At 41.4% G+C, this 24,469-nt stretch overlaps 1 protein-coding gene across 1 annotated transcript; it reads right to left on the minus strand.

Annotated features, from left to right (window-relative positions):
* Nucleotides 1–264: 264 nt before the first annotated feature.
* Nucleotides 265–23,440, minus strand: yaf2 (YY1 associated factor 2). The gene is made up of 4 exons (XM_084711198.1): nucleotides 23,276–23,440; nucleotides 22,779–22,904; nucleotides 2,630–2,785; nucleotides 265–1,823 (listed from the first exon to the last, which is right to left on the minus strand). Exons 1-4 carry the CDS (start codon nucleotides 23,299–23,301, stop codon nucleotides 1,571–1,573), a joined length of 561 nt encoding a protein of 186 aa, XP_084567324.1. The 5' UTR covers nucleotides 23,302–23,440; the 3' UTR covers nucleotides 265–1,570.
* Between the last annotated feature and the right edge of the window lie 1,029 nt (nucleotides 23,441–24,469).

The following is a 24,469-nucleotide window of genomic DNA, read 5'->3' on the forward strand; positions in this document are numbered from 1 at the left end:
ATGCTCTTGATGTCTGCTTTCACTTAACCTAGCAACCGCAATCACGCTCAGCGGTCACATGACGATGGTTATCAGCTCGGTGGGTCCTAATCTAGCCGTGAGCTTGTTCACATAAAAATGCTTCAATCAGTCTCTGTTTTAGGATCATATCCGGATACAAAAGCACAATGACGGTCTCTCAACACTCTTGCCCTCAGACCGTCTCACCGTACACAAACGAGCTCCACGAGATCTTCTAGGCTTGGTGATACCTTTTTCCAAGAGAAGATCAGGTCAGCTGGTGATGCTTTCACACGCGCTGATTTGATATAATGAAAATGCGCCGATTAGGTGTGCAGCATAAGTAACCATGACGATGTACATGGTAAGAAGTGAGCCAAAGCTGTAACCCTGAAAAGTTACCTCACTAACCCCAAATCCTGCTTCATAGTACAGGCCTCATGTTTGCTCTGGACATGGACGGCCTATTGCTCGTGCGTGTGAGAGTCAGAAAACCAAAATGATGAGCTAAAAGCTGCAAATAGCTGGAGAGTTGCTTCATGCAGGTTTATGGTTGCTGTTAACATATACTGTACAAATTGAACTGTCTGCAAAGATGGAAAAAAACAAAACCTTGATTGTGTCTCCAACTTGCTTGACTGTTAAGAAACGGAAATGATGCGTAAGAGGCGCAGTGTAAATTATTGGCACAAACTGAAAACAAACAAAAAACAACACCGGTATTATCCTTTAAAATCATATATATACCTTCCTGCACCATTTTAAAAGAGGGCCTGTGTCAAAACCTGCTTGGTGCCTTTAAGCATTACCTGAACTTAACAACCTGCTCCAAACATGACGCAAAAAACACCAAATGGTGCCAGTAGCAGTACAGCCACCATGCTGTGTCAAAAAAAGTCACTCTACAGCAGAGGCAGTCCAGAAGTAAAAGCTTGGAGTATCAAGATCAGGAGCAAAGGTTCGCTGTGAGGTTGAGGGGTCAGTGTCGGGACACTGAGAGTGTGTAATAGATGATTCAGGTTTTGTAACAGGTAGGTAGAGGTTCCACGTGGGGGAGGAAGAGGTCACTCTGCCGGCCACTGGAGGTGAAGGGCGGGGCGGAACAAAAATATCAAAAAGAAACCTTGACAGGCAGGTGCATCTGAAGGAAACCATGCATAAAGCTTGTCCAAACATTTACCCAGACATATCTCAGCTCAGTCCTGGAGAAGTTTGTCGTCAGAATAAAACTGTCTTAGTAAATATTCTACAGACAGCTTGTGGGATCCTTTTGATTTACACCTAATGTCCGAGCGAAAATGTAAATCACTAGAAACTTTAAAGATGGAGATAATATTGCTTTCTAAATGCATTATTCCAGTGCTGTGGAGAAGAACTAAACTGATTAAACTCGCCAAATCTGATGTGTTGGCAGACAAATGAAATATCCAAAAGGAAGAGAGCAAAAAAAAAAATACAGTTTTGGTCAGAATTGTGCAGCTGTAAAGCAGAGGCAGCTCCACCAGTGACTTGTTGACTCATGGATGAGATGAGATGTGGGTGGAGGCCGGGGGTGGGTGGGGTTTGCGACTCAGTGGGACTCCCCGTTGACCGAGCTCCCCTCTCCTCGGGGCGAGGAGGAGCGGGAGAGCCCCTTCTCTGTGTTTTCCGAGCTGGAGCCGTTCTGGCTGTGGTGGTCGGCCGAGGACGCGGCGCTGGACGACGTCGCCGAGGTGGACGAGGGCTTGGCCTTCTCCTTAAAGTCCGTTATGATGACCGTCAGGTCCCCAACCGTCACCTCAAGGTGCTGGGCGCTGCTCCGGTCGATGTTTTTTAATCTCGGCCTGGTGAGTGAGCGGAAATATTTGGGAAAAGTGAGAAAACGCAAAAACCCCAATTCCAAAAAAGTTGAGACACTGTGTAAAACGCAAGTAAAAACAGAATGCAATGATTTGCAAATTGTTTGATACATACAGATGTTGGAGCAACATATGATACCATCCTTCCTGCTTATTGCGGCATTCAGTCACAGGCCACATGCTGTATACGTAACGAATGGCTTCATTTAAAGCGTGTAGTTTCATAAACTAGTCTGCCTGCTGTCCAGACCTGTCTCTCATTGAAGTGACAGTGGAGACTCTGGATTGTTGAACCACTTTAGTCGTGTATCAAGCAAGAATTCGAAAGAATTTCACTTCCAAAGATAAACAATTAGAGTCCTCAGTCTTGTTAAAAGAAAAGGTGATGTAACATGGTGATCAACATGCTCCAGTCCTAACTTGGAATCAGTTTTATATTAAGACTATTTGTTTAAAATCCTGCATGAGGCTTTGTATTAATCAGCCCGCGCGCTTGCGTTAAGAAGTACAAAACACTATCTTTGATTCACCCAAGAGTGAAAATCACCTTGATCTTTTTGCTGCAATGTCACTGAAAAACTCCAAAGAACATCTTCCAGACACTGCTTTGAAATTTATTTCCAGTGTTTCCCAATCTTTTTGCTACCATCTTTTGAAGTATTTTATGAAAGCTGACAACACATCAACTCTAACGTCAGGTGGCAACATAAACAGCGTCTATAGTGTTTATTCATGCATCCCTGTACTGTCTGATTCCTGTTGATCCCTCCACCTCGTGTCAGCTTGTTTACCTCATCTTCTTGTGACTGTTCTTCTTGAGCGCCGGCTCTCTGTCGCTCTTCTCCCTCTCTACCCTCTCCTTCTTTTCCTTTTTGGGCTGCGAGGGCAACACGAACTGCTGCGTTACCTGCTGCTGCGAGACGAGCTGGGAGACGGGACGAGGCTTCCTGATCCGGGGAGAGGAAGGGGAGGGTGGAGGAGAAGAAAGAGACATAAAGAGGGAGAGTGAAAGGGAGAGGGGAGAGACAGAGTGTGGCAGATTAATGAGAGGGAAAATCATGGTGAACACATGGCTTCATGCTACCGCACCACCATAATCAAGAGCCAATAATCACTGCCAGTGCTGGTTAGGATGGCGCGGCTGAAGTGTTCTTAACACTGGCAGCGAGTGGCAACACACGCCGAGTGCATTCGGAATAAAACCCAGGATTCAGCCATCTGTGAGATATGCGGTGTACCTGCACAGGCTTGTTTAGGGGCTCAGAGGGATAAACAGTCACAAGCTGAGATCTGTTTTGGTGAACAAAAAGATGTGATAGGAATTCTAAGTGTGCAAAATACACTGAATTTAAAGTTCTCCTCAAAATCAAAAAGACATTTTTTTCAGTCTGGCCTGAAGTGCTTTTTATCCATCTGGATGTTTTGGGTTAAGCTGCAGAGTTCTGGAGTATCTCTCTTCAATGTAATAAGACTAAATGGCACTTTGTGAGCAGTTTCATGTGGGAACTACTTTCTCAATGCCATTTAGTCCAATTAAATTGTAGAGAAGGCAGAAAACTTTACACAACTCACACCAAAACAACCTAGATGGATAAATAGCCCTATAGGTCAAGGGGAAAATATGTATTTTTTTAATTATTGGAGTGACTGCCCCTTTAAAATACATAACATATATACATGGACAATTTTCTAATCTAAACAATAGAGGGTAACTAACAAAGTAATCTATGAAACTATGGCTGGTGTTATGCCTTGTGAAGAGGATAAAAGTGACATCGGGTCTGACTCAACTATAGTGTCACACCCATCATGTTTTTCCCCTTTCTCCCCACATGCACAATGTCCAATACTCCAGGACTGCAGTCTTTGTCTCTCTTAAATCCAGGAGAAAGTGTCACCTGCTGCTCAGGGGTATGATCCCTCACCAGTTTCCCTCAGTTGTATCAAGCTGCGCACACACTGTACAATTTGAGCTCGTTCCTGAACAGATTTTTGAGCCACACGACTCATTTTAGAGTGGGGCGGAGTTTCAAATCCGTCGAACGTTGTTTGTCGCGAAGTGCACGGGGAAGTGAGGGCCGATCAACTGCTCCCAAATGGCCGTCCAGATGAATCCCCCGCATGTCAGAAATTTTGGTCAGCTGTTGTCAGGCTCTCACACAGTTGGGCCATGAGTCAATTCCCCAACGGCTTTTTTCTCACTGCACCTGCTGAATTTGCCATGTCGACATGACGCATCATGTGAGCGGAAAATAGGGACAATACATAGCTAGCTTATCTCCAGTTCTCTCTGGAAAATGGATAAACCATACTGTTCACATCGTCCTAGCCACCTGCAAGTACATATACGCCGCTGGCACATTTAAGAAGTTTCAGCACGCAGGATGGCACAGATGATCAAGGCAGCACATTTCAGTCTTATTAGCAGTATTACAAGGAAACAAAAGCTTTGTCTTCCTTTGAGCTTTCAAGCGAATCTTTGTGGACAACTGTCAGCAGTTACAACAGGCAGTTTTATTTTCTATTTCACATGTACAGTGTGAACAATCAGATCTGACTGTGCAGCCTGTGCGCATAAATCGTGAGATATGGCTTTACATCGCAGGCGATTTAGTCGCACATTAGTAGTTGGAATTAAACAACAACATTTTTAAAATCTTGGTTTCTATCAAAGTCTTATTATATTTTCTGTGATGGTTTTTAAGATTTTGATGAGACATTATGCACAAACCAGCTCATTTCAGGCATAAAAAGTCATGGTCCCTGGTTTGTTATTGGTGACAGAGAGACAGTGTTCACTGATAAATGAGGATGATACACCTTCAGACACAGAAATATCAAATGTAACAGGAACATGGTTTACTCAGTGTTCCTCCTCACAGTCACATTTCCATCCTCCACGAGTGTCTGCTGTCTCAAAAATGATACATTATGCAACTGGTCTGGCAACAGTTTGCATGCATGAAGACTGCGATCAGATTTCTATGCAGGAGTGTGTGTGTGTGTGTGTGTGTGTGTGTGTGTGTGTGTGTGTGTGTGTGTTTTGAGGCTGGCAAGAGCCCTAGCCGAGAGGCAAGTGTGTTGAAAAGGCCATCTGTTGAGGGAGCCTACACATCTAGTGCCTGACTTTGCATGCACACACACACAAACACACGTAGACGCAGTTAAATGTCTGAATGCACTGATGCACATCACAGCATGCAGATACTGCAGCAAAAGCCAGAGGGGTGTGTGCAAATCAAAACTGGGTGCACGTGAAAGCATATGCACGCGTCATAAACGAGTGAGATCAACAGACAACACCTACACTGAGACACATTCGGGCCCATGCACATGGCTGCACATGCACACGAATGCAAACACACACAAACACACACACACAGCAGTGAGCAGATGAAGCGTGAGGACATGATGAGAACAGCAGAAGAGCACAGTGTGTTTTCTGAGCCCTGTTGAGCTGTTGTATTTGTAATTAGAGCTAAAAATTAATACTGGAAGCAGATTTCTTAATTCATCAGCCAGGGTCACAGTTTTTTATGATTTCAAAGGCATAAAATGCAACATTTTCCTAAAAAAAAAAACAAATGTACACACATACACATAATTCCTTTCAATCATCACCTGTGACCCACTATAAGTATGTGTTGGTGTCTATATCTGCAGAGGTCCTGCCCTTGTACCAGCCCAAAATGTTAGTATCTGACATCAATGGCCAGTTGCATAAAGCACCTCAAGTTTCAGACTTAAGTTTGTCACAACAACAAAGAGAAAACAGCAAGAAAAAGATGTTCTTCTTCTCTTGAAGAGTATCGAAATGACAGTGTAATCCAAATTAAATTTAATCCAGCCAATAACAAATATGTACGAGCAGAAGATGTAATAAGAAGTAACTGACAAATCAATGTGAGAAATCTTACTGTAAAACGAACCCTAGACGAATCAATGGTACTACTGATTCTGAAGAAATATGAAAACATTACTGTGACAGCAAGAAAGTAGAGAGGAGCCAAACAGGAGCCAGGAGTCAACAAAAACTGGTGAGTTTCAATAAGTTATTGTTACAAAGTGACAAAGCTGCTGGTGCCAACATCAAATCTATACTAGTTATAAATTGTTCAGTGGGTTTTCCCTGTCCTGAAAAATGTGTCTTGGTATCTCCTCCTCCTCCTCTTCAATTGCCATTAATTATTTAAATTATTTCACTTTTAAGGGACTGTTATGGGTCCCTTTAAAAAAAAGGAAAATGGTTGCTAAGGACCTCCTAGCAATGCACAGCAACTTACTGTTTTCCAAAAGCATCCTTAGGATCAAGTTTCCTTATTTTTTAAAATCTGAGTGGTTTTATGCAACTGGCACTAGGACTAAGACTCAGCTCTCTTTCTGGTGCATTTAGGAACAGCTTGAACAAATCCTACTGATTCTATTTTGAACAATTGATGAGGACTTTAAACCTCAAACTACCACTCAAAGTTCAAAATATGTTTCTCTTATTTAAGCTGAGCATTGTAGTAATACTCTCATACTGTACTTCTGTTGGTAACAGTACACAACAGCTTCACTCAAGTGCGCTAACCTGTGTGTGAACCCTTCGAAAAGTATCACAATTACAAAACACTGCCCTCCAGGTGCTTCATGAAAAATGTCCTTTTTGCAGTTGCCTGATTTAATTGTAAGCGTGTAATTCGGTCCAAGTACAGAGTGTACAAATGTGCCGGGCTTGATAAAATCCATCCGCAAAATTAGTTTGAGCACCTGGCCAAGTGTTGCTATGCACTGCACCACGTTTTTGCCAGAAAGAGCCTTGGTGGCCTATTTAGCTTAATTTAGTGGCTTCTACCTCGTTTTCTAAGAGGAAATAAGCCGGGGCTGCCGGTCTGCTGTCTTGTTCTGAGGGCAAAGCTGTTGTTTAACAGCGCTGGGATGACCTAAATTGGGGCCCAGCTTCAAAGAGTCTCTCCCAGAGTCAGTTTTTTTTTCCCTCTCTCCCCGAGTTATCATTGCCTTCACAGAACATGCAGTGATGCTAGCAAGACTAGAGTGAAATGCAAATGGGTCTCTTGGCCTACATAACTGTCTGAAAGGGAGGAGATGTAGAGATCCTCTAATATGTCTGTCTTGTCAGCACGACACTGCAGAAGTGCTGACACCTCTTTAAATAAAAGCAGAGGCCTCTCAGAGTCCTCTGTTCGCTGCTCAAGTAATTTGTTGCCTCGACATCCTTTTACCTCGTCGATGCGTTGAAGAAATGTTGGTCACACTTTATTTTACTGCAAACTAATAAGTTATAATAAGCCGTACTTTGTTTAAAGCAGAAAAAACTAGAAATATGTTCTTTATTTGAAAGTATTAGACCCTTTATGAGACCCTTATTAGATTTCATTAGAGGGTAATTAGGGTCACAATACTACTAAAGTATACTACTTTCCACTTGCAACCCCTTATTAGACATCTGTGCAGTCACACATACAGACAAAATATTCCTCTACCTCTATAATTTTGGGCTATACTAGGTAGATGAGGTGCACATATAGTTTTTAAATGAGGAAGTAGCAGATATGTGATTTCACTTTAGTTTCAGTTCTGCTGTAATGAGTCTTTAATTACTGTCTAAAGAACATATTTCTAGTTATTGCCTAATTTAACACAAAGTACGCCTTGTTATATGTTCTCTTATTACTGAACTATAAATAAAGTGCGATTAAAACATCTGCTTCTCTGCGTTTTTCTGAAGCCCACACACAAAACAGCAATTGTCGCCGACCATCCTGCCCTCAGGAAAAATGTTACCGGCGTCCAAAAATAAAAACAAGCCAGACGACTGGCTGCCTCATTCACAGCCTCCCTCTGGTTCGTCTTTGATTTCAGATCAGGATGTTATTATGCGCTTTCTTTCTGTGTGATTTACTGTATGTAATGAATTACTGCTGTCTCATTAGTTTTCCCTGAAGTGCGATCGAGAAAAAAAATGTCACCTGAGGCGAACCATCTTTCCTATTCAAGACTGGCTGTGCTTGAGAGCGATCAGGGCTGACTGCAAACATATTTTGTACATCCTATCTTCTCGTGTATTACAATGGAGTAGATTTGCACTAATAGAGCCAGTTCAATAACCTGGAGGTGAAAGAGGAGAAGGACAACCTAATATTACAGTGAGGCCTAAACAGAGCTGCCTCTGTTAACCCAATCAGATGGTTATTATCTTAGCACTTAGGCCTTCGCTGCTGGCCTCCATCTGGAAGCTGAGTGTGTGTTTATGTGTGTCTATTGATTCAAACAGGAATTTCTGTGCCTAATGTAACAGCCTATTCTTTCTGACATTAATACCGCGTGTCAGAGCTGTTGTTCCAAACAACATTTGCTCCACTCGCAACATCTATAATACAGCAGCTAATGGAGTCCCAAACTCGGAAATTAGGACATTATGAGAAGGGCTTAAACATGCCAAATTCTATTTCCTTGAATAGAGGAGGTTAAAAAACACTGTGTTAACCACAATCTCTTTAGTTTTGGGGTTTAATTCACATACTGCAGTCAGGTAAACATATAGGTTGGGTTGCAGTGGCAAGAAGTATTGTTTAAACCTGACTGAATCATCGTTATCTTTAAAGTAAGATGGTTAAATTTCTTTAAACCTCAGTGTTGTTTTTACCTCAATTTAAAATGAGATTTTTTTTTTAATTGCACAACAGAGCTCTGCTAAATTTTAAACCTGGATTTACTATCTAAGAATAGTTCTAATCAAAGTTTAGCAAAACTAGATTTATCTATTTTAGTGCAACCCAGTCATAGTCTATCCCAGAGGACAATTTAGATAATAGAGGCATGTTAGTGGCGTCTGTACCACCTTTTAACCCATTTCCTTCCAGTTCACTTCTGCTCAAGTTTTATTAGCTCAGAATGGTTATTCTTACATTCCCAGTCAAATATCTCCTGTCCTATTTTAGTTTAAATTAATAAAATCTGTTTAATTTTCACTTTCAAGCTCTTCGGCTTGAACAGCTAATGCTTTTTACAAACTAAAGACAAACTCGTCCTGTGCTGCAGGCCGGAGGGGCTGAGAAGCACAAATGCTGCCACTGATCCTTCACACATTTCACTGACAGGGGAACTCTGGCTGACCCCTTTGCAAGTATGTCTCTCACACACACACACACACTGTCTATCGCTATCTCTCTCCTCTACCCTTTCACACTCTCTTCCTCCTTCTGATGCACTCACTGACCTCACACTCCTCCACCTCTGGCCTGTGCTCAAAGAACCAGCACCACCATAAAGTATCTCCTCTCCTCTGCTCCTGATTTAGTCACGATCTGATAGCAAACGTTTGTCCACGACAAACTCAGTAAGGGGATCAAATTATGACTCAGGATGGTTTGGCCGGACCACCGAATTTTCTGCCACAGCGGACAAACAGGTCATTGACGCCGCAGCTAACAAGAGCCTCGGCGATTCACACAGATGGTGTGGTAGTGTTCATGAGCCAGACTCTGTTCACAGACAAATCATAACACTTTATAGAAACAACAACTTAGAAAAAGAGCAACTATGAGCGGTGTAGTCTCCTAAATCTGACAGTGACAATGGGAAACCAAATTCAAAGACTTTACAACTGAAATTCAAACATTCCTTCGAGACAACCAGGTGGTTTAATATAATTAGTACAGTGATGTTTCCCATTCAACTGTGGTCAAAAATACTGTCCTGCAACTTTTTACGAGTTAATAAAGACCATCCTGTTTTCAGCTTTGTGACAATGCATCTAAGATGTGAGAACTTTCTCAACCTATAAAGTCAAAATCAGTGACGACTGGTTCAATGGCCTTTCAATTTAAAAAAAATCCCAATTTTTCCGAATATACCAACAGCGTAGCTCGTAATTCTTCACAGACCTTGTGAACATTTTGAAGGAGATCTACTTTCTACTAAAGTACACCTACCAGCTGTTTTATCTACACACTAAAAGGAAGCACCACTCAAGTTTTATTATGTTTTTAGGTGGACACACCCTCATAAAATGAACACTGGTGCTGTCACAAATCCAAAAGCTGCACTGCAGGCGCTACGTCAGGAGGTGAAGTGTCTGTGCAAGGACAGAAAGCTCCACACAAATGAGATGCATTGATGTAGCAGGGACGAAAGAAAACATGAATACACCTGAGTATCACAATATTGTGTTCACATTTAGATTGTGACTATGAATGCTATTGCAAATTCATTTATACCCAAAGCAATCAATATATACCAGTTGTTCATAATGACTTTGATTGAATGTTTTGATCATGATTATGTGAAGCTCACTCATTTCCAGGCTGAGGGATCAACAGAGGTCTTATCTAGCTATGAATGACAAATATGATGACAGAAAAGCATTAACATGATTATATTTAAATCAAGCCAATTCCTAACCTTGAAAACATAGCTGTTAAAAATTGAGCGTTTTATAAAATGTTCCAGGCTGCATATGAACCCTGTCGGTCTTTTATTCTGAAATATTTTCAAAGCTCAAAAAGGTGTTTCTGTGTCCTGACTTTAGACAGAAAAAGTGGAAAAGAAAAGAAATTCTGGGTCTGCAAAGTAAAACCAATGCTGTTAAACCTCATTCTTTCTACTGATCAGCAGAAGGCGACTCAATTGGTTGCAAAAAGAAGTCCAACTGTATGAACCCTAATGTGAATATGACGATACTCCTCACTTCATGTATGACCTCAGTAAACAGTTTTCTGATGAGTTTATGGTCTCAATCGCTAGTTTAAAGTCTTCTTCTATTCCCATTTCGACTAAGATAAGGTGGGGCTACCATGTGATTGACAGGTCATTCTGAGTGAGTCCGTTCAGTGCAAAAAAAAAGACGGTCTCATGAAATTCTGATAAAATTGTCAAACTGGACAGTATTGATCAAATATGAATCAGGATTCTGTTACTATTTGCCTATTTCTTGCTGAAAATCTTTTCAGAATCATATTTCAGAATAATGTTTAGACAAACCACTGCCCACCAATCCAGCTCCACTCTCTTCAGTACTGCGAATGCCATCTTGGTTTTTTCTGGTTGCAAAAACCAAGATGGCAACCCCCATGATGCCAAACTTAAGGCTTCAAAACAGTAATTCACCAACCAAAGGACAGTGTTACGGTGGCTCGGTCTACTAATTTTACCGTCAGTTGCACTGACAGAGCACCTCTGGCCGTTATTCCAGGCATTTGTTCTTTAAAACACTGAACTGGCAATGCTCTACATGCAAAGGACAGCAGTACAGAATTCTGCAGATGTTTGGACTGCTTGCTAACATTTGTCGAGTACATTGTGTGATGAGCAAACAGCCCACAGGACAGATGATGGACTGAAAATAAGCACTGGAGTGTGCTGCTATAAACAAACCTCATCTCACTGTTCTGTGATGATTGTAAGATCATTGTGAAATAGCTTATTTTATGCCCTGTTGAACACTCTCTCAATCTAGGTGTAGGTGTGTGTGTGTCAGGTTTTCTGTCGGCGGGTTGTAGGCTGCTCCTGGGAGCTCCTCCAACCCGATGATTAATGTCTCTCCATGCCCGTACATGCTACCACCACGAGTGTGTGTGTGTGTAAGAGAGAGACAGATGGCCCTCCACGTCCTGTGGTTTATGACACCTTCTACAGCCCGCTAGCCACACTATACTACGTTCTCCTCGCTCGCACAGGCCCGCCTGCACACACACAGAGCAGTATGTCATGCATCAGTGTCACCGCAGTAATTACAGGCTTATCACGTAGCCATAATCTTGAGCCACAGTGACGTGATAACAGCCAGCTTCATTGTCCCCGCTGTACGCTCAGTGTTTGTATGCTGCATGAGCGCTAAAACCAGTAACCCACACGACTGAGTGGAGTGTGACTTACAAAGAGGATGTGATCATTTAAACGAGATGGTCGCGATCATGATGAACACTGATTTGTGATATACAGTCTGTTACAGTCTTACATGTGTGACATCTGTTTCTAGGTGCAATTTGTAATAAGCATTTTACTGAAATCAGCTTTTCATCTAAAAACAGATTTTAGGGCTCCACAAAATAGCTCAAAGCTTCATTCATTCAAATTCTAAATCAACATTCAAACGCTTTTTTTTGCATGTCTGTTCATTCTGTTTAGACCAAGTATTTCTGCACCAATGAAGATGAAGATTGTAGAATAAAGCTCTTTTTACATTGGACAAAAAACCCAATAACACCCGCAAAAATCTGGCTTTTGTCATCAGTTGTAAAAGGTATAATCGGCATGCAGTGATCGTCGTCTACAGTCAAGCGTCTTTAAAACTGTTAGAATTTCCAATGATTTCTTCACAATAAAAGTCCCCTGTTATTTTATTAACTAAAAGCTTTTGTTATGAAGCAGCAAAATCAGGAAATGTTGGGTTTTCAACAGAAGTAACTTCATGTGACCCCTAACCAGCTGAAAGTGATCATGGAACAGGAAAATACAGCGGGAACCTGACAGTACAAACAGTTATGCAGGAGAGAAACAAAACTTTAAACCACAGAGATTCAGTTCCGTCTCCATTTTCCAGCATACATCAGAAAAGAAACAGAAAGGCAAATGGGTCTACTGGCAAAGGGAAACGGGTTAAGCACCTATTTTACGTGAGTTTAGGCACAAACATGCATATACACACTAATTTTGGTGTAAAAAAAAAAGGTATTACATTCCAGTGCATAGGACTGTTTCCGACCCATGTGATCCAAACATTACCTCCGAAGTGTTGTAAAGTCCAAAATTCAAAACGAAACAGAAAATTAAAGGCACCACAAATGACATTTATGTTGACAAAACTGACAAGTTGTGTTTATTAAAGAAAGTGGGTTTGAAAAAAGATAGATTTTTTTAAATCCAATGAATCACTTCAATCAAATTGAGGATTTAGTTTGAGGGTTTTTAGGGTGATGATGATAAAAAGACAACAGACATTCAAAAGCTTGAGTTGAAAACCTCCCTGGATTAAAAACCTGTTCATCAGCATTTGTTGTCACCTGTTCTAAAGATGTCATTTGGGATAATCAAACGTGGGCCAAGAACTATTCCAAAACTGAAGAACTCACACATCAAAGCATGTCCAAAACAGATCTGGATGTAGTTCATTAATCACTCTACATTTCTGAGGATAAGACGTTACACAACATTTAGCAGCAAAGATGTTGCACAACAAAACAAAACAAACCACAGCATTTTGATTATAAGCACTGAAGGCGAATGAAAACATGACTATAAGGTGAGAATGAAATGTGTTGCTCTCTAATAGTTGCACCTTTTGTGTAATCAGATTAACACAGCAGCCAAATGGTGGAAATGTCTGGTTTAAATGAGCTTTCTTCCACACACGTTGCCAGCGAAAGACGCAGATTAGCTTCAGATTTAAAAGGATTCGTCTGATTGTTGACCCTGTAAAAGGCTGTAAAAGTGTGGAGGAGGGTGAACCTCGCAGAGAAGCTAATAAATATGCCTAATGGAGATGTAAGGATAGGGTAACTGATTTTATGGCCAAAAGGAAACTCTTTATTCAAGTCTTGTAAGTGTGAATGTGTGCACAGGCAGTGGAACAATATGAAGGCACAGCTAATTCACACTTTACACTATGCATTTCAAACGGTTACATTTTTCTTCAGGCAGCATTTTAATGCATGCCTATATTGCAGTATATATTGCTATTCCATGGTGGTTGCACACATTTTTACCAATGCAGCTCTTTTCAGAGAATAAACAGATAGAAAAGAGAGATAATGAATCCTTTCCCTTCCTTTCTTTTGCATAAGAAGTTCTGTAATGCATTTTGATCCCATATTTAGAATCCAACATCCACTATGAAGATAAACTTAAGTCTATGCAACAGTCTGCAGTTTCTGTTTCACATAATCAGATAGGTCCGGCAGGCTGATCAGTATCTCATATTTATATTGGATATCTACTGTGACCAATCACTGGCTGGGTTTGGAAATGGCAACCATTTCATTACTAATATCTGCATCAGACAATTTTCACTGTACTCCTTTTTCCATTTTAGCGAGAGCATTTTATTTCACTTGTCTTGTTTACATGTAATTAATCACTCTTTTATTTATTTTTTGTAAAATGTCCATGATTTGCAGCTTTTCACTGTTTTTCATCATGAGCTGTACGTCTTTGGGGTTTGGGACTGAAGACGGATGTCTTTTCTGATGATTTTTTGACTAAATGTTAAGTGAAGAAAGTAATATCATCATAATTAAGTGACAAAAAAAACTGTTGCAGCCCTACTTCAGGGCTCAACAGTATGAGTTGCCTGCTTGCCTGTGGAAAGTAAAATGCCACTTCAGAACAAGAAACTCACTTGCCTGATCAAACAAGAGGTGAAAAAGAATTTAATACATTGTTTTTCCAGCACTGATGATAGAAATTAACTAAGGAGTGAGCCGACTCGCTTTTTGTTTTTGTCATCTCTTTTTGAGAGCTGAACATGTGCAATACTGATCGGTCTCTAGCCAGGTGGTGGTAGGTAAAGACAAAGTTTATGAGCTGAAGCACAAGTGACAGACAGATGCTACTTGCACCCAGGGTGGAATATGTGGCTATTTGCACTTAGAGTGGAATAGCCAGTGTGGCTATTAACACCCAGATGTATATAGTGTAGCATGAGAGAGAGTGACGAGAAACAAGCAGGTGTTTGTAACCAACAATGCTATTTGCACCTGGGTCATAAGTAGCCAATGTGGCTATTTACACCCATATGGCAGAAACCTAACCAAGGAAGTTTGTTTCCTCACTTAGTCCGAAACGATTGTTAACACTAACGTCTACTTTTACACCAGACGACAAGCTGCCATGTGCCTATTCTCACCTGGGTGCAAATAAACACTCAGTTTTAACTATCCTAGAAACAAGAGTTTAGTAGGGTCGCATTAGAGGACGTGGGCGAAACTGGGCAGTTTGCCGCAAATTTGAGAGCAAGGCGATTTCAAAGGCACGTCAAGTTTCAGAAAAACATCTCTGGAGTTCCGTAACAAGACTCAACAGCATCTCACTTGCATGGCCGCTAAGAGGGCTGCTGACAACCCCTCCTCAGAGGCCCTGTTGGTGCTTGTACAAAACACGAACACTGAGGCAAGTCAGGTAATTGAAAAACTGATTACCACAGTGTATCATGTTTCAAAAAAATGCACAGATGCATACTCCAGTACTTTTACCAGTGCTCTTCAAAAGAAGAATGGAATAGATCTGGGTGTGCAGGACCACACTGACATTATTGGATAACCACTAATAAATTAAATATTTGACAAGTAAAAATTGACTTCAGGCAAACAGATTTCTGGCTGACTTGCCCGACCAGCTATGCGAATAAAAACATTAATGTTCATCCATTCGTTTAATAGGCATGTTTTATTTGTAGTAATAAATAAGCTCAATAAAATCACAGGATTCCTGCACTAGATACTCCGAACTACGTCATATTGAAAGCTACATTTTAAATAGAGGTTAAAACTGCTGCAATCGAGCTAACTGCACAATAACAGTCCAATTTTCAGCGTGTGCACTGCATATGAACTGTGAGGGCGAGCTTGTGTGGAGGATGATAAAACAACATCTAAAAAGCCAACCGCTGACAGGTTCCCAGTCAGTACAGAATGGCTCGTGCTCATTTAGGCGGAGCTGACAAAACCTGCAAATCAGTCAATCTGTCAACGAGAGATGCCCTAGGTTAAATTCAACTCCTGGAGAGAGAAAGAGAGATGCAGAGATACAGAGCAAACATGAAATAGCTGTGAGAAAGAAGAGATAAAGGTGGGGAGAAAGTGAACACAAACAAGAGAGCCAGCGGCAGAGCGAGAACTGATAGGAACATGATCGAGCTCACTGTCCTGACCTGTAGAAATCTAATGCTGCTAAACAAGCAGCACAGCGAGTGTTTCCCTGGTGGGGCCGGACTGTCAGAGCTCAGCTCATTGAACAGATGCAGGTGGTGTAGGCGACACACTACAGAAGGTCACACACACACACACACACACACACACACCTGCACACACGCCCACACTCGAAATAAAGGTGCCAACTAGAACCATAAGAGGTTCTTCGGTTTCCCTACAGGAAAACCCTTTTTGGTTCCTGTTATAAACTTTTACAAAGTTCGAGTTGGAAGTTCCTGTAACAAAACATAAAGGGTTATACTAAAAACCATCTGTGAAAGGTTTCACCCAGAACCCCCTATAAGATGTTCTACAGAGAACACTTCTATGATGTAATGATTTCACCAAGAACCCTCTCTGGGGATTATATCCAGAATTTTTTCACACTCAAGGATGCCAACAAGAAGCCACCCAGGGAGTTCTACTGAGAACCCTTTCAAATGCAGACAATCAGGGGTTTATACCAAGAACTTTTTTTTATATTCAAAGGGTTTTATCTAGAACCTAGCAAGTGGGTTCTACAGAAAACCATTTTAAAATCCAAGGGTTTTATCCATAATTCACCAGGAAGGTTCTACAGACAACCCTTTTATGTTATGGTACAAAAAACCCTTGATGAACCGTGAGTCTTTCAAGGATTTCAACAATCCTTTAAGAAATCTTTCTTCCAAAAAGGGTTCCTTGGAAGAAAAGAGTTCTTAATGGAAGCCTTTGTCTTACAAAGACATTTTAACAAACCCTTTCTTCAAAAAAGGGTTCTTCAGAAGCAAATAGGTCAGGATAGAACCTCAGCCCGTCAAGGAGCACCCTTTTGGAACTTTTTACTAAGAGTATTTGCACACACACAAACCCACCCACACTTGCTGCTCTATTACACCCAGTAGTATTTGGCTGAGGGCGGTGTTTAAGTTTGGCTTTAGCAGCCGTCTGTCAGCACCACTTCACATGACATTTTCAGCTTTTATTCCAAACACCAAACAGGAGCGTTCACTCTGACACACGCCTCACCTCCCATCTCACAGTTTAAACGTTACGATGACACTCTAATCCAGGACGGGTCTTAATGGGTGCAATGGGAGGCCCTTCGGTGTCTTGCTCAAGGACGCACTGCCAGGGCATTTCATCTGCTGTAGGAATCAAACTTGTGACCTTGCACTTTTCAAACGGCCTCTTTTTCAAGCACCACTCCACCGCACTGTGGCTTGCATCTATCACGCTGGGTTTCAAAGGGCTGGGACGGAGCCCAAAGACTGGCAGGGAGATAAAACAGGTTTCTCTCCAACACTTCTTCCCAGCAAAGTCCTCAGGTAATGAGGCTGCACGATATGTTGTCACCCCGCAGCTCCTCCAAGACAGCTTTAATTAAATACTGTAACCTCGCAGCTTGTTGTACAAGAACAAAATATTTTCCCATTTCAATCAGAACAAATGACAGCATTAACGTTTTATCAGTATTTTTTCTTTTTCTTGTTTCTGTTAAAATGTAGGACAGGTGGACAGCAATACCACCTCAGACATTTGACTTGAGGAAGGATTAAAGGTGGAAATACAAGATAAAAAAGAATGATATTTTAGTTATATACGATGCATTTGTTAAAGCCGATCATATATGAAGATAAAGATGTTGAACTTGTGTGTTTTGTTGAGTAGATGCGTATTGTCGTAGGTCTTAATTTGTTTGTCGATAAGATTGTGGGTCTTTGTTTTGTTGATGTAGAAAGTGTATATTATACAGTATTGCCGAGAAATCTAAATAAAATCTTACTTAAAACAAGACAAAAATAATAAAATACAGCCAGAGAGCTTTTTCTATAAAGCTGTAGACGGGTCCACCTTTAAATCTGACTTTCTAGCTGCACAAGTTCCTGAGCAGCTGACAGGAGTTAGTGGAATGTCAGCTGGTCCGGTCTTTGTCACTCTTGTCTCCCTCTTCCATTTCACTCCACCTCCGTCTCCGATAAGCGAGTCCAATCCTGCTGATGTATCCCTGTCTTCAGTCAAACTCGACAACGCGCTTTCAATCAGCCGCCAGCTTTGGGTCCCTGCAGTAGATCATCTCTCCGCATCAGAGGGATCTAGGCTCTGCTAAAGCTCACCTCCATAAAACATTCATCTTTATCTCTCGACGGCTACCTCCATGCAAACTCTCTTCCTCCTAAAATATTTCTCTACCTTCTGTCCTAAAATGCTACCTTTATTTAGCATCCATCACCTCTATAGTCCTGAAAAGACACAGATCCTATCAGGAAAAATGCCATTTTATGCAGTTAGTTGGTTCTTTTAAATTAAAGCTGCAACGATTAATTGGTTTGGCAATCAAGAAAATTAGTTCCCAGCTATTTTGATAATAGATTTATTGTTTCAGTCATTTTTTCTGAAAAAAGGCCAAACATTTGCAAGTTCCAGCTTCTTAAATGTAAGTATTTACTGCTTTTCTTTGTTATTTATGATAATAAATTAAAAAACATGGCTAAACCCACTAAAAATAAGCAATTGACCCTTTTCCCATCACCAGTAGACCAGTTTTCCTCTCTGTTTCTGCCCTGGAAAGCCAGGGCTCAACTCTGCCTGTGCAGGAGAGCAGAGAAAGATGTTTTTAAAAGTGTACAAGCTCTCAGTTATTTTGTAGCTTCTACCTGAATCTGTGAAGTTTCTCTCTTGCCTCGCTATTTGTACTTTCAGGTATCTACTTTGTCTTACTAACTAACTAACTAGCTTTAAGGTAACAAAATAACTGGGGACTTTTAATGTGAAGACTTTGTTGGATGTTAATCTTGTCTCCTTCACAACTGAAGACAAAAGCCAGATGATAGTGAGTGTTGGTGGGTTTTTCGTACAGTGTAAAAGGGACCTTGGTTGGACAAAAGAAGCAATGTAAAGACCTGACTTTGGGCTCTGAGATACTGTGATGAGCATTTTTCACAAATTTCTGACATTTTAAAGATTAAACGATTAATCCATTAAGAAATTAACTGTTAGCCGCAGCCCTGTTTTCAACCTATGACTAGTGATAAGCTGATTCAAACCTCACAGATCAGCCACACTGGCCGTCAAACCTGTGACCTTCAGGCTCTGCCTCTCACCGCTGGACGCTCCATGCCTGTGTCGAGCATTAATTCATTACTTCACAGTAATAGCTCAGTCATGCTTGTTTAGTAACCAACGAGGGAATTTGCCGTGCTCTACATTTATATTCCGCATGTCGTTTGCCCTTTAGCACCTTCGGCTTGCTCGCTGAGAAATCCACTTGTCTGTTGTGTTCGGTCGTTAACAGCTGCGACCACCTGTGTGGCCATTTTGCTGCGGCATTAGCCTGCATGTGGCGTGTGTGTTTGTGTGTGGCGGGAGCATGAAACCGCCACACTTTGCAGCACTGCAGTTGGGAAGACAAGTGGGTTATTAACATTAAATAAGACCTTCTCACGACATTTTCTAAATTTGTCGCAGAGTGTCAGGGGTGTAAGCAAGGAATTCTGGGTCCTTGTGTCCTTGCCAACTTCCAACCCCCCAAAAAAATGCCCAGATGGGGAAAACAAAGGGTGTCACACAGCTTTTTGGTGACGTGAGGATTCAGACAGGTTCTTGGCAACGCTGCGGGCCGCTTGTTTTTACGGAAGCACACACATTAGAGTCCCTGGAGTGTCCTCTCAACAATCAGCGTCCGATTGCAATGAGCTGAACCAAACAACAGCATGTCTGCTGTTTGTGTGAGCAGCAACTGTGTGCACTTGAATGTGTATTAAGAGTGTGTGTTTGTGTTCGAACATGTATGCAGTCATGTGTAAAATTTGCATGTTGAGTGCATCTGTACGTGAGCGTGTGTGTGTCTCTGATGACAGCAGGCTGATTAAGCTGTTGCATAGTAATGAGCTATGGCTGTCTGTCTGGCAGCTGCTCTGACAACCTCTTTTCACAACTAGCCCTCCCACACACACATACACACACACATGCATGCATACAAGTGCATGCACCAATATGAGCAACACCACAATTCTGAAAAGGCATCAAAGCTGACAACTGCACTGATGTGTTGTTGTTGTTGTAGTTAAATCATTGGGAAAGTTGTGCTAATGCAGGAGAGAATAATTGGCGATGCATTAAAGAGCGAGAACAACACACGCACACTTCCTCTCCTTCACCCTTTGTTGTGTTTTCATCCCGATAATGACTGCCACTCTGGAATAACAGTCATTTCCTGCTCCAAATCACTGATGTCAGGACAAATATGAGCCACGGCGCAGAGAGCACAGAGCGTCTGCACCTAGATGTTGCGTGCAGAGCTGCAACCAATGATTATTTTCATTACCAATTAATCTGTTGATCATTTTCTGCATTAATCAATTGATTGTTTGGCCCATAAAATGTCAGAAAAATCACTTTTTCCAAAAGCCAAAGATGAGGTCCTCAGATGTCTTGATTTGTTCATAAACCAAAGATATTCAGTTTAATGTAGAGGACTAGAGAAACCAGAAAATATTGAGAACATTGCTACAACTAATGTTACAGACTGCTGCTATGGTCTGTAAATTATTTCAGTATTTCCCTTGTCCCACACTGATGCAAAAATACATGTCATAACCATTTTGAAGTTTCAGGTATCAGACAAATAGGGCCTAATAAATAAGGTGGATATCAGACTAATTTCAAAATATGCCACTATCATTATTCTAACATGCTTTATGTGTCTATTTTTCCAGATTATTATGGAATAAAATATTGAGCTATTAACAAGACAAGTTTTTGATATTTGTTTGGGGTAAATTCATTGTTATATTAATCATATAATTAAAAAAATATTCAGAATGATCTAAAATAGTCACGACATTAGCCAAGTAATCAAAAACTAATTAGATGAATCATTTAAAAAATAACCATTCGGTGCAGCCCTATAATTGATTTATCATCTAATAGTTGCAGCTCTTTAAGGCTTTTGTAGGCTTGAGTACCCGTGTGCGTGTGTATTTTAGAGGCATGTTACAAATATCTCCAGGGCAACAAGATGGATGTGTGTGCTTAAAGAGCGAGTCATCCCTCTCCCTCATTTTTACAGAGGTCAGCGTCGACACCCGGGCAAGAACATGGAGACTAATGTGCTGCTCAGAGGGAATGTGAAAAGAGGATTAAGAAAAGTTGGGTTTGAGGAAAACACAGATAAAGTAGTTGTCATATTTTTGAACAAAAACCTGCAGAGTAAACCCAAGTGTCACCAGAAAACTACAGGAAAAGAACTAGCCGGTAATAGAGGTGTGCGAAAATATTGATCCACATGAGTATCGCAGTATTGGGTTTTGTGATGCTGTATTGATTCTCAAACCCTGTATTGTGATTATGTTTTCATACTCTCATACATTCCTGACATTTTACCAGAGTATACAGCATTATGGCAGTGTCTGTGTAAAACAGCTCAACTCGGTTGTTCTCCGCTGTACTGTAGTACTTCCTTAAGGTAGGTGGGGCTGACTGTCATAGCAAAACTATTTCAGCAGTTGGGAAACAACACACACACACACACACACACACTCAGGAGATCTGCTTTAGTCTTTGTACTATCACTGTACTGCCGCTATAGACAATTATTAGTCTGCCGCTTCCTTTTTAATAGGAAGTCCTGTAACTTTACCCCACAGACACCAAGTTTCTCAGCTCGGCCTTGTCCACCAGTAGAGAGACTGACCTCTGGTGGTACATGATGCGCACTACAACACATCATCTCAATTCAGCCTCTCTGAAACAGTTTAATAAAAAGAGAAGCATCTCTATTTTTGATGATATTGAAAATCAAACCGTATGGATTTCTTAATGCCCTGGTAAACCGTATTACCTTTACGCCGCCTAACCCTACATGCAAAGATTCATGACAGTAGTTGTTACGTGCCACAGTGTCTGTGTGGTGCTGTGCTCTCCTGTGTCCAGGTTCTGCCCCTCCCCCTCTTGCAGGTTGCAGTGATTGGCATCAGGTGCAGCTGCTCTGCAATCAGGACCTGGTGCTTAAAAACCTGGAGAGTGCAGCCGATCACGGCCAGTGGGCCATTCGACAGACTGTAGTCTGCTAGTCTGTAGTTTAATCTGGCAGCAGCAGCAGCAGCAGCAGCAGGGTAGACTACTTGTGGCGGTCGACAAGTGCTTTGCTAGTCCTGCCAGCTAGCAAAGGCACTTGTTGTTTCCTGTGCTTGTGTTCTTGTTAGCCTCCCTGGCTAGCATGGACACTTGTCTTTTGTGTGTGTGTGCGTGTGTTTAATTTAGTAGGTTAAGTTAACCCTTTTGTTAGTTTAATTTAACTTAATTTGATACATTTGTTAGTTAAAGAACCTTTGTTTACATTTTTGTCTCAGTTCTCCTTCCTTCCTTTTTCTCCCGGGTAAATTTATTTAATGTTGCACCCCTCATCCCCTAGCCCAACTTGGGGTCGTAACAGTTGTTCATTTTGTGTCTGACCCCTTGACAGCAGTGTTGATATCCATCTTCATTGCTCTGATGGCATAAAAACCAACTGTTAAGTAAGATTTTGCTGAAAAATTGATTTTATGCAATATATCACATAGTGCCTGACAGTTATCAATCGATCAGTTGAAGGTTATCATTAGCCCAACATTGGCTTTTCACAGCTTAAAAGAGTGTTATGCAAGATTCTATATCATGTTTCAAATCTAATACACAATCTATTATTGAAACAAGTCCAAATGTGTAAATGCTACTTGCCAGTATGAGTATCTGCATCAGCCCCAAAAATCCAGCATCAGTTGGTCCTATATATTGAATTGTTGATTCATATTCATGTCTGTTTATGTTTACTGTCTGATCTGTGTACAGCTCAGAATGGTGACAGTGGAAAGGGTTAAATATCTGAAAAAAATACAATTATCTTACTCCATTGTCTCATGGTTCACATGCACTAATTGCTTAAAGGGAGAGGGATGGTAGTGAGATTACACTGCTCCTCGTTTTGCTTGGGGAGGGCAGCCCCTGAGTCCCCAAGGACTCCCCCCTTTAATGCAACAGAGACAGAGGAAATGTATATCCATCGCCTTACCTTGTTGATGTCCCCTTCCTGACATCACACATCATGCACTTAAAAGCTTCTGCCGTGTTCTTGTACGTGCACACGCTGCAGTCCCAAAACCCCTCGTCGGAGGAGGGCTTCGGTTGACGCTTCGGCCTTTAAAAAAAACAATAAATGTGAAAACAATAAGGGGAAAAAAGGGAGAATTAAAAAAGCGAAAAGAGGTGTCAGGAGACAGGAGGAGAGGAGACAAGAGTGAGTTCAGCTCGCATCCACCGAGGCTATCGATAGCAAACATCTGGGTAAGCCTACAGGATTTAGGAAATCATCTGCAAGCAGCGCTGTGATCCGACACTGTAATTGGCGATGAGGTTTTAACACCCGCACACACACACACATACACACACACACATGCAGAGAGAGAGGAGGGAGAGGGAGACCGTGGAGAAAACCCTTTTTTTTCGATGTCCGCTCCCCTCTCCTCTCCTCTAGCCTGAATATCTCGGCCGCTGTGGCTCGGTCGTTACCTTGTGGGACTCCTCTTGTCGCCCATGCCAGACCAGGGTTTATCTGGAGGTGCTGAGACAAGCACAAGTCGCGTTATTTCCGATTATTTTAGCAAAGAAGCGATGCGCCTGTGCCGCTCGGCTTCCAGCTGTCGTGGAAACTCCGCTTGGGAAACGGTCACGTGATTCGCCACGGCCAATCAGAGGCCGGGTTACTTCCCGAGGCTGACATTCCTCTTGATGAATCTATGCCGCCTTCACGAACCCGCTGTAAACTCGTAATTCTGAGAAATGAAGGTGTTAAATATTTATTTGGTTAGTACCGCAAGCGTCACCCGTTAAATGTTTTTTTTGAGAATATTTGCATATACATAAATACTAGTAATTAAAAAAATCTACAGAGGAGAGAAAGATGCGGAACAAAAAATACCTTTTCCTTTTTTTTTTTAAATAGCAAGTTAATTATTTTAAAAATGATGGCAGGTCCAAAGGGATTTTTTTTGTTCATTTCTGTTTAACATTTATGATATTTTAATCCTGGCAGTAACCTGGAAAGTACTGGAATGGAGTGGAATACGAAGACATATGTACAAATATTTTCACTCATCTAGAGAGGATATTGAAAAAAGACTCAATTTAAATCATTTATTTGTCGCCAAGGGGTAATTGCGGAGGAACATAGAGAAGTAATTATCACAACTGACACAATACAAGAAAGAATGAAAAAAGAACTTGATTCACTTTGGATCATGAACATCAAGAGATGGACTTTGTGTCTCCACTTCTTCCCATTGTACAAAATATCCTACAGACAAGCACTGCCACCTTGTACTGGTGACATCCTTTGGAGTCAGAATCTGCACAGTGTGATCAGGGTTGGAGTCTCCATATCAAGGTCCTGCCCATACACCCAGCTGACTCATGAGCAGAGCTCAGCTGTCAAGCATGATTTCAAACACCTGTTTTTTTAGCATTGATTAAGTAACTAAAACTACAGCCACAGCACACAACACTTGACCATAATCACTATCAGATTAATGACAGAAACTGTGTTTGAGAAAAAGTTTTTTGACATGTACATTGATGTATTGTATTAGCCCATATCCCATCTACTTAAATGAAGGGGGTGGAATTTATGATCTATACTGTAGCCAGCCACTAGGGGGCGATCAAGGTGTTCTGGTTTCCCCTTTGGAGGAGCTGGTACATTGTCCA

This window comes from Lutjanus erythropterus, chromosome 22, assembly GCF_056507025.1.
Source record: "Lutjanus erythropterus isolate fLutEry1 chromosome 22, fLutEry1.hap2, whole genome shotgun sequence".
Lineage (NCBI taxonomy): Eukaryota > Metazoa > Chordata > Actinopteri > Lutjaniformes > Lutjanidae > Lutjanus > Lutjanus erythropterus.

Coding starts and splice junctions, on each gene's coding strand:
- yaf2 (XM_084711198.1), bottom strand. CDS start 23,301: ATGGGCGACAAGAGGAGTCCCACAAG. Junction 22,905..23,275: donor GACAAGAGGAGTCCCACAAG/GTAACGACCGAG, acceptor TTTTTTTTAAAG/GCCGAAGCGTCAACCGAAGC. Junction 1,824..2,629: donor AACAGTCACAAGAAGATGAG/GTAAACAAGCTG, acceptor CTCACTCACCAG/GCCGAGATTAAAAAACATCG.